The 16117-nt window shown below is 34.1% G+C and overlaps 1 protein-coding gene across 1 annotated transcript in view; it reads left to right on the top strand.

The window, feature by feature from the left end:
* Nucleotides 1–16117, top strand: part of LOC129949337 (nephrin) — a 138314-nt gene that overhangs the window by 37990 nt on the left and 84207 nt on the right. The window contains exons 6-7 of the mRNA XM_056060738.1: nt 7251–7418; nt 11505–11636. Of these exons, the coding sequence (XP_055916713.1) occupies nt 7251–7418; nt 11505–11636 (300 nt within the window). The remainder of the gene's footprint in view (nt 1–7250; nt 7419–11504; nt 11637–16117) is intronic.

The following is a 16117-nucleotide window of genomic DNA, read 5'->3' as shown; positions in this document are numbered from 1 at the left end:
ACAAAGAAAGTAACAGGGATCATTGAACTCCTTTACCCATTGTTTTTTAAAACAAAGCAAAATGTGAAACTATCAATTTCGGCTTCTAAAACGATAAGATCATGGGTGGACTTTATAATCTTAAAAATGTTGATGTCATCAGCAAAAATATGAACTTCACTTAAGCGTAGACATGACGATACGTTGTTAATATACAGGATGAATAGAAAAGAGCCAAGATGGCTTCCCTGGGGAACACCAGATTGAGCAACAAAAGCTTCAGGAAGACAATTAAAAGTATGATTTGATCCAAGTTTAGAAAAATGGTGGAAAACCAAGACCTTTGAATTTAAATAAAACAATTCCATTGCTAAGTAGGTCAAAAGCTTTAGAAAAGTCAGTGTATACACAGTCAACTTCATAACTTTGTTCTAAAGCGTTTAAACATATGTTTGAGAGTGTGAGGAGATTAGTAATGGTTGATCTTTTTTTTACCAGCCATGTTGTTGTTCGCAAATAGGATTGTTACTAAAAAATGTTACACGTTCACAAACAACTTCTTCAAACACTTTAGGAATACAAGAAAGCTTTGCAATGGGCCTGTAGTTGGTTATATCTGCCTTGTTACAAAATTACTTCTTCCATATACTGGAAAATCTACCTGTTTTCAGAGAATGTTTAAATAAGAACGTAATGAGTTCAACTAAAGCATAACTTCACTTTTTTAAAAATTTCGGGGCTATACCATCGGGACCGGCTGAACAGTCATCATTCAACGCGGATAAAAGATCAAGGACCGTGCTCCTTAGCACAAGGATGTGAGAACAGTTAGTTTGCGAAAGGAGTGAGAATCATGAAAATATACTTAATCAACTTCTTCGGGGCTATTAACAAGTGACTCACGGAAATTTGTTGCGAAAGCGTTACAGATATCAACAGTTTTCTCTAGCGAGAGGTTCTTGTAAGTGAAGTTAACTGGAATGATTTTTTAGATTTTTTCTTTAAGTTTACAAGTTTCCAAATTTTTTTAGGATTTTCTTTCAAAGAGCTGCCCACTGTCCATATCATAGCTAGCATATACAAAATTAGAAAGAGATTTGAATTGGTTAAAAAGTACAACACAAAATGAGAAGTTGATTGGAGACAGAGTTTTGAGATAAGTTTTTCATGCCTTATTTCTTTTGTTACGAAGTAAACACAATTCTTTCGTGTACCAAGAGTGGCAAATATTTGTATTTCTTAATTTCTATAGAGGTAGGTTTTTTTCAAAACAATTATTAAGGATCTTATACAAAATTGAAACTGTTTCGTCAATATTAGAAAATGCTAAAGTATAAGTAACTCCAGAAATGGTTTAGTCTTCAGACAACAACTGGAAATTAGCTCTTTTGAAGTCAAAATTATGTAAGCAATCAAAGAAATTATTGTGTTTAGTAAGGTGATTACTTAAGTCAAGAAAAATGTCTAAGGTGGGGTTGGTATTTATCAATATTAGTAAGTCCTGATCTAAGCTTCAAATTTCAAATTTTCTTCTTAAGTTGGACCTAGATTTAGAGATCAATTCAGTCCTTGCATTTATCTGCAAATGTGATGGTTCCACTTTTTTTAATAACCAGGTTTTAAAATACGTTCTTGTTTAACACCAATTAAATACCTTCTTCGTTATCTTCCTTTACAGTTAAGCAGCATCGGTACATGAAGTAATTAATAGCAATTAACAATATGACAAGCTTCGTGAAATATAAGACTTCCGTTTTCAGAGTTAGATACGTTAACTTCAATGTTGAATCAAAAGGTGGACGAATCAACTTTCGGACTTTTTAAAGTCGTTAATTTTTGTGTCAAGCCTTCAAAACAGCAAAAGCTGTATCGATTTGTCTTTTGAATCATTTAAGACTCAAAATTTTTAAAAGCGTCTAAAAGTGTATAGACTTAATATAATCATAGTCACTCAATTGAAGTTCTAAATTTGTTTCTTATTAATGAAGCTTGCAGCACAAGCTCCATACCATCTCTTTTCTCTTTTGTGAATGCAGTCTTTAAAATTCATTTACTGAATTTAATTAAAACATTGCATTTATTGATTTCAATTTATGCAATAACCATTCCGCAAAAAGAATGCAATAATTATTTTAATTAATTCATTTTAAGGCAATCAATTGAATGCAATCTTTTGAGCATTCGTGCATGTTTTGAATTCTTTTCCATTCTTTTGTAAACTTTTGCATTCAGTGCAATCTATTGATTGTTGTTAAAAGAATGGAGAAAAAAAATGATTGCACTCTTTTTGCTTCAAGTGAATGGAGATTGTATAATTTGAATTCTGAAGTCATTGCATTCCAAATAGATTGCATTGTTTTACAACCTTGCTGACAACAAGCCCAATCGGGAAACTTACATCGGTTACGCTTCAAATGGTCCACCTGTCCACCAATATGAGCTATGCTGAATCCTTGAGAATCGCGCGCCGCTACAGCTGTAAAATTGACTGAGTTGTATCGTTTTCACTACAGAAGCCTGAACGCCATCTAACCTTTTGCCTCACTAACACTGCCTTAATGGTCTTAAAGTTGCTCACCGAAATTGCTCGTTCGTGTAGTTTAACTTGATTAAAACGTTGAGTGTACTAATTAAATTAACAATGACAGTGCACTCACAATTTTAGTTAGTTCTAAGGATATTAGAAAATCCGATGCTTTTCCCATTTTTAACAACCTTCAAGCTTAGTCAACTTTTACAAATGCTGATTGTGAACCTAAAGGGCCAGTTAGTTATAGCTATCATTGAAATCGATTCGGAAACTTTTTTGAATCGATTTTTGACAGTGTTTCCCTTTGATAAGTAATGAAAATTACATACTGATGGTTCGGAAATCACACCAAGAATTTTTGACGAAAAAAAGTCCAATTGCGCATTTATTTTTCTATTTTCTGGAAGGAAATTCATTTTCCCGAACAGCTGATGCTTTAATGTTTGATTTGTGTTCCAATTTTCAACAATTCCAATGAAAAATTTCTGTCAGTAAAAGTTTTTCGGTGGATCTCAATCAGAATTTTTTTTTTAATGACAGACATTTTTAATGAATTCCAATGTTTGTTTTCAATGATGAAAACCAATGATAACTATAACTGGCGCCTAATGTACGTACTTTATTAGTTAAAAGCTCCAAAATCTGATTTAAATGGATATTTTAGCTCCATCCATTGTCCTTTAACATGTTTCGTATTTTCGTATTTTTTGTTTGGTTGATTTCACAACTGATGACGTGCTAAAAATCTTTAATCCTATTTAAATTTATTATCAAAAACCCTTTGAAACCAACTGACATATTTAAAGTCAATATGTAATTAATTGTTGTTGACCTTTAAACCCAAAGTTATCAACCTTAAAAAAAAGAAAGATTTAACGATTCACAAAACGAATACTAATTAGTTTAAGCTGACCAATCTCTCTTTGAAACAACTGACCTTTTGCTGCCAAAATTATTGACGTACATATATCGGAGGTTGAATTCTAAGAAATAAAATCCGAATTAAGCAATTTTTCTACTGCATGGCTGACCAATTTCCACGAAATTATAATCTGACCTTTTACGCGGCGGCAATGCTTTTTTTCGAATAGCCTTTACGCAAGATGTTAAAACTCTTATAACCCATTTACTATAAAGGAAAATTTAAGATAAATCAGATTTAACACATTTTGATTAAGGGTTATTTTTGTCATTTGAAATAAAACCTCTTCCTTCCTCCTACAGATGCAAGTCTTTTTTTGGTTAAAATGTTGAGAATCACCCTGTTTAGGTGTATAAAATTATACCTAACAGTAATATCCAAATTAATAATGAAAACAAAACAAACTCAAAACCTACGACCCTAAGAAAAAAAAACACACAATATGTAGTTAGATTATTTTATGACAAAGTACAACGACGACGTACATGACATAATATTGACTTGCTTTTACTACTTGTCATACAAAAATGTATGTCAACCATTATAGAAGACTCGAAAACAGCAAATGTGTCCTTATGTACATATGTGGATCCAAAAAAAAAAAACAAAGCCAAAGTTCATTAGCTTTTCAAATATATACCATAAGGATATGTTTACTTTGCTTCCACATTATACTCATCATAATATACATATGATAGATATGCCATACAACGTGTGTTTAACGGAGTCGGGGCGTATACGTACAATATCGTGTTGGAAGGTAGGAAGTACAACTTGATTAAATATATCAGACCCATGCAAAGCCAACTCAAAAGACCAGGAAAGACAAAAGTACACTCTCCAGCCTCCTAAAAAAGAAGAAAGAAAGACAGAAAAAAAAATATTTTTCCTGAATGCTATTAAAAAAATTAAAATCCTCCCTCTCCAACCACCCCCACCCACTTATGGTTCCTGTCCTGCATAAAGAGTGCTTCTTTTTCTCCCCTTCTGGTTTTATTTTTGCTTTTGTATACCTGTTCGATGTGTCCTTGATAGAGTATAACACCTCAGCATGAGTTCTCTTAACTTCAACTCAAACCTCAATTTTTGTATATTCGGCTCGACGACGTTGACTTAACTGACAAAGAGTCAGAATTTTGTTCTTTTGGGTTACCATATTTCGAAAATTTTTTGAAAATAATACATTCTACTTGAAAAATCACTTCTTAAAATATTGATAACATCCAACGGTGAAAAATTCTTTGAATGAACAACAATACCATGTTTTAGGTTTTTGAAAAGTTACAGATTGGTGAGGAAAAAATATGAACAATAATTTAAACAAAAAATATAAAAGACCTTTTTTTCCAAAATATGATCCTTTATTGAAAAAAATATTCATAAAATAAATTAGGTAACTTCCAGCTCTTAACCATTTCTGTGTGCAAGCCTTTTCAAAGATGGAGGGGACCTACAGTTTTTGTGCCAAATCCGAACTGATAATTTGTCACTATAACACCTACGTTCGTCAAAATGATAACTGCAATAGTCAATAATATTAGAATTTTTTCTCAAAATAGACTACGGGACTACCGGGTACGACGACAATCCTCGATAGTCAATTTGTAGTCAATATGACAACCAAATCGTCATATTGACTACCGATTACTTTTATTATCATATTGACTATCCAAAATTGACAATCGAAAAGTGTTCTATTGACTATCCAGTAGAAACATTTTTAAAATACGGTTTTCATATTGACTATTTCAGTAGTCAATACGACAATTTGGCCAAATTTCAAGTTCACTATCGACAATTGTTCATATGAAAACTTATTTTACTATGCAGGAATTGAATCCAAGCCTTCCGGCATTACTGTCCTGCTTAATAACCATCAAGCCATATTTCTCTAATCTTTCGAGCAATGTAGTTCCGCGTCGAAAAAATTCTTCATCTTTTGAGGCGGTACACTTTTTCACTAGTTTATATGATCGGAAATGCTGGTCAGACAGGTTATGGTCCATTGATCGAAACAAGTGATAATCAGTAGGAGCAATGTCTTGAGAATACGGGGAGTAGGGTAAGATTGGCTACTATTGCAACGTGTGGTCGAAAGTTGTCCTGCAAAATTTTGTATTTTAATTCTTGACTCGAAGGCATTTATTTCCATCGATAACGGTCACCAATGATTGTTTCACTTGTTTTTGGCATCTCATAGTACACGACGCCACTACTTTCTACTTCTACTAAATTCTTCCATCTTTCGGGCAGGGTACGAATGACGCGTTAAAAAAATGTTTCATCTTTGGAGGCGATTCACAAATCGATCCACTTTTTGAATTCTTGGTCCGCCAGGTCATGGGCAGTGCTTTGATCGAAACATGTGATAATCAAAAGTACGTTTTGACCACTTTTGCAACGTGTCTCTCGCTGTATCGCAGGCGTTTGTCTTTTAAATTCTCGGCTCAAACGCATTAATTGCCTTAATTAACAGTCACCTGTCTTGGTTTTAACAGCAAGACGCCGTATAGTACCCGTGGCGAGATGGTTAGTACGAAGGACTGTCATGCTAGAGGTTTTGGGTTCAAACCCTGCCTTAAGTTTTTCACTGATACTGCCTCTTCCGAGGAATTGACAAAAATCTTCCAAGAATAGTTCTTGTCTTGAAAAGATCCTTCTAAGATTAGCCGTTCGGATTCGGCATAAAACTGTAGGTCGCCTCCATTCCTGACGTGGCTCGCTCACAGAATTGATTGGGAGTTGTTAGTCACTCAAAGGACTGTTAACATGATCTTGAACCTAGGAATATTTGTTATGGCCGAAAACGTGGAAGGATGGCCGAGATATTCTCATGATTTGTTGAATTATTGTTAACTTAATAAACCCACTTTTCGTTACGGGCCAGAATTCTATACAGATATCCCTTCGTTTTTTTCCTCTGAAGTAACTGTTCAGAAAGACTTAGGTCCGGGATCATCCAACTTTTCGATTTAAAGGCGAGTTAATTGTCTCTTGGTTTCTACTTCTACGGAACCCAATTTCCTTCTTTCTGAATTATACCCATGGCTTTAATACATTTTAATATCGTTTGCTGTGTCACTCCCAATGAACTTGCAATTTTTCTTGAGTTTGACATGAGTCTTCACGCAGTAATGTCTTCAATTCTGCATCTTCTAAAACTATTATGCCGATCTTTCAAAGTCACTATAATGGAAGCATTGAAACAACTCACGACACGTTATCTCACTAATAGCGCCCTAACCATTAGTATTTCAAAGCATTCGATGAGACTAAGCTGCAGTTTTCTACTTTTCACCTCCCGCAAATGGCGAGGACTCGGTTCGTGGCATTTTTAAGCTAATACAAAATAAGAATGCACACAAATCGATAAATGCTTGATTGGGGGTAAGTTGACGGAGTTCCAAGCTAGTTAGTTCATTTCGACAACTACTTCCCGTTAAACCACATATCGGAAAACGCCAGGAGCAAAGTTGTAGACCTTGTAATTTAGACTTTCCTAACTTAGATTCTGACGTAATTTACGTTAGGGGGTCTATTTTAAAAATGAAAAAAAAAACAAGTAAACAACAGAAAAAGTAAACGGTAAAGATGGTCACCCTAAAACCAAAACCAACATCATAAACAAAACAACAACAACAAACAAAAACCCTGTACTACTTAAATATTAATGAATAAGACGAACAAAATTCTAATTTTTTGAGATATTCTGCATATGATGCGGGACATTTTCATTATTTTTCTTTTATTTTTATTTTTGCTTTTGTTTCATTTTTGTTTTCTTTTTTTTTCTTTTCATGTCAATCTTATAACGGAAAGTTGCCCCAACCCATGTGTCAGTGTCAGGACCAACTGAAGCGAGAGTGGGTGATGTTGTGCCACTCACCTGTACAACAGCTCCATCAAATCCACCAGCCGAAGTAAAATGGATGGTAGGAGGACGCCAGATACGTAATGCGACATCAAGGACTTCAGTTAGCCCAGATGGTAAGGCAAACAAAAATATATATACCATATGCATATATGTATATTCATATGTATTTAGTATGTAGAAACCTATGAGTAGATATTTTTTCTTTTTTTATATACACACTTTCAGTGCTATTCATAAAGTCAATTGGTTTACAGTGCTGTGAATATAAATCTGTCAAAGGTTCTTATTTTAGGGGCCGTGACTTAGAAAGGAAATGAAAGTATTCGATTATCATATCAAGAATCAGTAGATACCTCTGAAAGCTAAAATGCCACGATTTTTCAAAACCAGACAAGATAATTATGAAAGATTACACATCAAAATATTATAACTATTCAACAACGCAGTTCGAATAAATTTGTAATCGGAATGAAATACTTGTAACATTGAAATATTGTAGTCAGCAAATTCAATTCAAAAGTTTTTACGAGTGTTATAAATCATTCAAAGCGTTCAAGATATAAACTGAAGTCAAATAAACGGTTCTTCGAATTTGCCGATTGATATTCCGATGCGTTACAGAACTTTTTAGGTTTTTGGAAGTAAAAAAAATCAATATGAGTGACTACTTAGGTCTAAGAAGTGAAGAAGCGAATTCTTGATTAGTTTCAAAAACTCAATTATTGCCATCGCTATGTGTGGTCATTTCGCCAAAAACTCGACCCATATCGTTTCTATCCACGACCAATAGAATCAAATACATTTTTGATTATTCGCACACATTCGCTGACCACCGTTCAACGTCGTTATTTGAAATCTACATTTTTAAAGATTTGTTTTACCACGGTAGTACATAACTTAATTTATTACGAAGAGTATGTTAAAATTAAACTTAAAGACTTGAAAGTTTCAAGAAATCGTAATTATACATTAAAAGAATGTCATCAATAAAGTTCATCAGTAAAATTGAAACATCATGAATCTTAAAAAATGAGCATTTCTAGCAATCAGTAAATGTACGTCATTAAATTAGAGGTATTAATAGTATCAGTAATTTGAACAGTAAGAAAAAGGAACATTATCACTAAAAACGAAATAGAATTTTGTTGGTATTTTAAAGTCAGCTAGATTTTGAGTAAAAATTAAATTTCATCAATACATTTTTTTAAACGTACATATTTAAGAAGTGAATTTCAAATGGTTTTCCAATTGGCGCGTGTAGATATTGGCGCACTCTGGTGGCCATTTTGTTTTGGTGACGTCTGTCAAATCTTTTGTTTACTGTTCAATTGTTTGTGTAAAATCATCAAATTATGAAACTTTATTATCAAAATGGATGTTCGTTAACGCAAGCGTTGCGCGCATTGCGCCCAACGGTAGACGTGGTGGCCCTTCACAATCCACTGGTCAAATTTGAGACGCCCGTTTCAGTAAACAATCAGCCAACATATGTTCGTTGAAGGAACGCAAGATCGGCCGAGAACATCGCCGCGGTTTGTGAATGTGTACAGCAGAACCCGAGGCAGTCTATTCCTGGCCGTGCACAAGATCTCGACCTTTTGCAGAGTTCAACTTGGCGAATTTTGCGTTGGGACTTGAGCTTACACCCGTACAAGATCCAACTTACCAAGGAGCTCAAACTTCATGACCATAGACAACGTCGTTTGTTCGTTAACTGGGCTGCGAATCGTTTGGAAGAGGACCTCAACTTTAGCCGAAAAATTTCATCTCATGAATGGATGGGTTAACAAGCAAAATTGCTGAATATGGGCCGACACTAACCCACGCAAGGCTCACCAGGTGATAATGCATCCTCAAAAAGTTACCGTTTGGTGTGGATTTTGGGCCAGCGGCGTAATTGGTACGTTTTTTTTTTTAAACGACGTTAGTGACCGTCAACAGCGAGCGATACATAACGATAATAACTAATTTCTAATGACCCAAATTGAACCATATGGACCCAGACGACATCCAGCAAGACGGCGCTATGTGCCACACAACAAATGCCACGATCCACATTTTGTATGAACGATTTGAGGGTAAGGTTATCTCTCGCAATGGTGATGTGAATTGACCACCAAGGTCATGCGGTTTAACCCCGCTCGACTCTTTTCGGTGGGGTTTCTCGAAATCGCAGGTCTAGGGAAATATACCACAATCGACCAATGCCGTAGGGTGAACATAACACAGGCCATCGGTCAAATTCAGCTGGATTTATGCGGAAAAGTGATTGAAAATTTGACCACTCGGATTCGTGCCACCATAAGAAGCCGAGGGTCCATTTGAATGATGACATATTCCACACTTAATTTCATACATGCGCCCTTTTTGGAAAACTCTTTATTAGAATTCATCTTAGTGCATTTAAATTTTTTTTCGAAAATAAGGCTCTTATATGCTCAAAAATGTTACTAATGGATTTTACTTGACAGCTTTAACTAGCCCCTTAGTGTCAGTTAGTTTTCACTGGTTTACATAATTGAAACCAATTATTGGAATGTTTTTGACAGGTCCGTTTTAGCTTCCATTGAAAAGTTGTGTAATGGAAACAAAAATTCCAGATTTAAATCAAGATTAGAGTCATGAATTATAGGTTAGAGATGTTCATTGAAATTAAAACTGACAGATGGGAGTCCAAAGAGAAGGGAATGCTTTCAGTGTAACGATTATGTTCCGAAATGTGCAATCATTCAAGATTAAAAAAAAAAAAATAATAAAAACGAACTAAAAGAAAAATGTTATTTTAATCTTAATCGCTCTTTAATCTCGAAACCAAATGTTCAAACCCTTAAGCACTAAATTATTCCCCAAATATCATATTTTGTACGATCTGTGTCTTATTCAACTGCATTTGCATTGCCCCAAAATAAAACATTCTATTTTAATGTCTTGCCAAAAATGCGAACATTTGTCTTTAGAGCTATTTAACGCTTAGGCGTTGCAATGTTGCAAAATATTGCATTTTGGGACTACGCTCAATATTTTCGAAATAGTGTACGGCTTATAATACTGATTTTCAAAATTCTGTATAACAAAAATTCGTATGAACGGACAAGATGCTGTATTTCTCTCGCTGAAAAAAGAAGAATTGTTTTGATAACTTTGGTTTCCTTTATCAAAATATTTTTCATTTTCAGTCTGCTTACAATACTAACAGTTAACAATTTTTGAAACAAAATTGTTTGTGGTGATAAGTTATCAAAAAAATGTTTATTGACATTAAAATGCATTAACATTCTTTAATGCTTCTACAGTGAAAGCTTACTTAGGTAGACAGTGACGGTCGTAGCTAACGGAGTTGTTAGATATTTGAGCTGTAAATTAGCATTACACAAAATATCCAAGTCAATCAATATACGTAATTGTTTAGTTTAAAAAATAAGTGAGCACTCTTCTTGTGATTTATTTCCACCAGCAATCATATGGGATTCACAACTTGTCAATACAAATTTCGATTAGTTTTTTTAAACGCCAATTTTAGCTTAATTTAGAACTTAGGCCTTGATTGTGAAAAGTGAATCAAATTTTCTACTTTAAGCAAACGTTTGAGAAATCCAATATATAGCAAAATTAAAATGGTAAAATTTCGCACATCAAATGGGTTAACAACTCTTTTTCTAAAAAAAAGTTGGCTTTTGAAGTTAATATTGAATTGATATCCATGAAATGAGCGATTTTAAAAACGTTCACTTCATTATCATACAGAATCTTGGCCAAACAAAGTTCTAAAAACAGAATTTCCACACGCTTCCTAAATATTTAATATATTCAAACTTAAACTGAAAAACCTTGAAAAAATAAGCGAACAGCACTGTAAGAAGAGTACAAGATATTTATATTTTTATTTCTTGAAAAAAAAGAAGAGTAAAATTGTTTATTATTGACAAAGCAAACATGTATTACATATGCATAAGAGCAGATGCTTGTTTGTATGCAAATTAAATATGCATATTCCATATACACGCAGAAACTATACACATACCATCACACACAAAAAAGTACTCTACGTCCTGAACTATCTGCGAAAGTAAAAATTGCATTTGTTTTATTACACTCAGCATTAATCTTTTAATTTTTTGTTTTTTATTTAAAGAGGTATGCTAAATTAACTTAATATTTATATAATATTTTTTTGTTTTTATTTTTCTTTATCCTTGCAGGAGGTTGGGTAACAACATCAAACATAACAGCACTCGTTGAACCGAATAAGAAGTCCTTAGTTGTCATATGTCATGGACTGAATATGCAGTTAACTGAGAATGTGGTGTCTACACATACAGTAAATGTTTTATGTAAGTCATTCAGTAAACACATACATACGTATACAATATTATAAATTTATTAAAATTAATATACAGTTTGTTTATGCGCTGTTTGCAATTTGATGAGAAGAAGCTGTAAACGGTTTTCTAGAACTTAAAACCTAGTTTATTTTATATAAGAGTCCATTTAGTATAACCTTTTGTCAAGTGCTTACGTACTTTTAGTTCACATACTGTAATATGAATGTACATCTGTGGCCAAATAGTTGGAACACTTCTTATTTTTTCTATTAAACTATTTGTTTGTATTCACTTAAGGAAAAGCTGTCCTATGTGATGTATTAATGGATAGTAAGTTGTTAATTAAAAACTTAACTTTATGAGTAAGCAACTAAGTTTCTAGTTAATAATATGTTTAAAAACTTAAAATGTTTGAAGTGGCTTTCAATAACCTAATTAGAAAATGGATCGACAGTGAGCTAGGTACATAGAGATCAAGAAGGTGTACGACTCTTCTGGATCCTTGTCATGAATGAAATGCTTACCAAACTTGAATACAGTGAAATTAAATTAGTAGCTTATATTGCGACAGGAAAATTTCTAACTATTATTAGCGAACAATTGAACAAAGTCTTATTTAGGATTTGCACCTGGACAAAAAACTGCAGCTTGACTATAAAAGTATTAACCCTCTTAAAACGGATCTTGTATCTTCATCTTTGCAAATAGGAGGAAAATCCCAGAATATACAATTCATAGTATAGAGGGAAACCCACCAGAAATTATCAAAACAAGCTCAATACCTAGGAATAATTCTAGATAAAAAGCCCAAAAAATAGCTCACACAGTATTATATTTATATACAATAGGATCTTCAGAAGAAACTGGGATCCGAATGGTAAAATTATAATGAGGTTGCACACTGTAATCTTAAGACAATGCAGGCGTATGTGAAACAGTTATGGTAAGGTGGAATGCTTTATAGAAAACCAAAAACCTAAAACCCTTTCCAAGAGTACAGAGAATGGCATGTAGGTATAGGTGTTACAGGAGCAATGAAGACCACAATCTTCAACTCTGGACCTATATGGAAAGGAAACTGCTACAAACAACTGAGCTAGACCAATTGCTGGAAAACCAAACAAGCCCAGATTCTACAGGAGTGCTAGGGAATAATGTCAGTAAAGTTTACGTGATATCCTGTCTTCACATCAACAGAACCTTTAACACAAAGACAATGTTCCACACATAAATAAGTCGTCAATAATCTTATATACTGACGGTTCGAAAACGGATGCTAAAATAAGAGCAGATTTCTTCTCCGAGACACTCAATCTTGCTACCTCGTTCAAACTTTCCATCCAAAAAGGGACATACCCTGCTAAAAAGGTCTCAATGATGGCGCTGCGCTATCACAAGCTGATGTCATCATATGTATCGATAGAAAAGCAGCATTAAAAACGATTTCCGCCAAAGCAATAAAATCTAAGCTTGTAAAGTAGTGTCGCCAAGAACTTACGGATTTAAGTTCACAGCATATCATTAGACTCTGCTGGTGGCTTTGCACAGAGGCGAGAGCATTGACCGATCCGAAAATGAGATGGTGGCCTCGAATGGAGAGTACTCGGAAGGAGTATTTAAACTTGGCAAAATTCAAATAATCAGGCAATAATACTAAATGGCTCCAATTATGTATTGAGAGGAAACAAACAAACAGTAGAATTACTAAGCTCGTACAACCAATGCTTAAGCTTGTATTTAGTTGAACGCATAATACTTAAGTGTTACTTCTCTTGGATTATAGTGTGTCCAATTTCTGGTATGGATGAAATGATTTGGAAAAACTCGCACTTTTTGACATCTTACAGATCTGTGGCCCTTAGATGGGGTTTTCAGCAGAATAAGGACAACAAATATTCTTTGAAGTTAACTTAGCTCTGATTTCAAAGAAATGATACAAATATGTTTTTGAGTTGTGTTCTCAATAACTCGACCTGAATTTCAATATCAATCCATTTAAAAAAAGGGTACATACAAATACCAATGCTAACAAACCTTTTAAAGAACTGTCCCTAAAATGTCACACTCGACTCCTCAAAAAAAAAAAAAAAGGCAGTATCACATCAAGCTTTTAAAATACACCCTTTTAAAATGCTTAAAACAATCAAAAAGTAAGTTTCAAAGCTAAGTTAAGTACAATATTATTGTCCAGACGTCACACATGATTCACTATTTTATACAATAATTTAGTTGAAAGCTGATACTTGTGTCGTGTAGACAACATGCTGAGTGAGGATTTCTTTATGGATGCCGCTTTGCAACGTAAATAGTTCCTCCAAGTTTATAAGAAACTGCATTGCGTCGAAATAACACAACGTTGGTTCCTCTATGTCATCTACAACTGCAGAACCTTTTTCAGAATCAACATTTTGTTTAAATTCTTTTTTATTGCTTGTCGTTTATCAGCTTTGTGATCTCTTTCCCTGTCTTTTGATTTTTTTTTTTTTTCATTTTGTTCCAAAGTTCGAATCTTCTCAAAAACAATGATTTTTAAAATGTTCACTAACATTTGTATTCTTAATTTGGCTACTTTTAATATAAAAAAAAATATTTGTGTATTGCTTTAGAAGGGTACCCCCATAGAACACTTTTAAGTTTTTTCAAAAACCAATGAACCGATTTCAAAAAGCTTTTTACGGTACCGCTCAATAATATTTTGATGATCAAAAATGTCTTTTTTTGTATATATATTGGATATACAGTCTTTGGTCTTTATATTCCACAAAACCGGCAGAGTCATACATACATTCTAAAATAAATATTCTTTCAATCTCTTCTTTCATTGGAGAGGTCTTTGTTCTTCAAATATTGTTCAATTGTACACACAGACGATACGATATTTTATATTGTGCAATAAATATCAAACGGGTTTTGATTTTCGTCAATAATATTGCGAAACCTTGCCTCAATAATATTTTACAACATCAAAAACTGAACAATAATATTGAGCGTGTGGGACCGCTTTTAATCTCAAAACAATATGATTACAATTCAAATAATTTTAGTATCTTACTTCGCTTCTGGACATTCATTATAGTTTCACAAGTCTTTAATTGACTCTAAATGAAGTATTGACCAAACCTTATATTTAATACTTTCATAGTTTTAAAAAATACGTGTTGGAGTTAATTTTTAATGGTGATTTCAAATCGAAGCTTTAGTTTTAAATTTGTGCTCAAGTTTTGAAAAGACCTGTTACGTGTTTTGTTTCACTGTCAAACATCTTAAGTTTGGTCTTTTATTTAACCATGAATCGTCTTACAAACGAAAAACGCTTGCAAATTATTGAATTTTATTATCAAAATGCTTGCTCTGCTAAGAAAGTTCATCGCGGGCTTCTTCCGAAAAATTGTTTTCAGCGACGAAGCTTATTTTTTGCTCAATGGGTACCTACGTAAATAAGCAGAATTGTCGATTTTGCAGAGCATATCAGCCAGATGCATTGCAAGAGCTTCCAATGCGTCCAGAAAAAGTCACAGTTTGGTGCGGTTTATGGGCTGATGGCATTATTGAACCGTACTTCTTCAACGATGATGCTAATCGTAACGTAACTGTGAATGGTGGGCGCTACCGTAAGATAATATCCAACTTTTTTGTGTCAAAATGCAAGAGCTTGACTTGCATGAGATGTGGTTTCAACAAGACGGTGCCATATGCCCCATGCTACACAGCACGCGCAACAGTGGACTTATTAAGAGGCGAGTTCAGTGAACATTTTATTTTTCGTTCGGTACCGGTCAATTGGCCGGAAAAGAAAAAACTACAGTAAAACTGGGTCAAATTTGTATTTGTACCCTGTTTTAATCAGTAAAAAAATGTGGCATAAACTTTGGAAGTTATTACAGCTTACAATCGTCTTGGCATTGAAGGTGCCAATTAGTCAATTGTTTCCGAGGCTATTTGTGTCCATTCATAGAGAATTTTCACCTTTAAGTCGTTTTTGTTTCTATTGGTGCATTTGCGGATTCTGCGGTCCAGTTTTATGTCTCGTGATTTGGGGGTGTTTCCAAAACCTTACTGCTATTAAAGAGAAGCCACATTCGGGTCGCATTCGCCTTATGCCTTGGGTCGTAATCCTGTTAAAAAGAAAAGTTGTTTTCTAGACCCATTTGTGCAGCACTATCTTTTAAATTCGTCTTCAGGAGATCGATGTAACCCTTGTGATTAATAATTCCTTCAATTCTGTGCAGTTTCCCTTTGCCTCTTGCGAGGAATTGACAAATACTCCAAGAGTAATTCTTGTCATGAAAAGGGCTTTCTCAAATTAGCCGTTCGAAATCGGCATATAAACTGTAGGTCCCCTCCATCCTTGCAATTACCCGCACACAGGAACGATTGAGAGTTGTAAGTCAATAGGCCCTGGTTCTCTACAAACTAATGTGCCACCTAATTTATTTATTTATTTATGTGCAGTTTCCCAACTCCAGCTTCTGGAAAACAACCCCACACCA

Source organism: Eupeodes corollae, chromosome 1 (genome assembly GCF_945859685.1).
Source record: "Eupeodes corollae chromosome 1, idEupCoro1.1, whole genome shotgun sequence".
NCBI classification, from domain to species: domain Eukaryota; kingdom Metazoa; phylum Arthropoda; class Insecta; order Diptera; family Syrphidae; genus Eupeodes; species Eupeodes corollae.
This window is presented reverse-complemented; position numbering and strand designations above follow the sequence as displayed.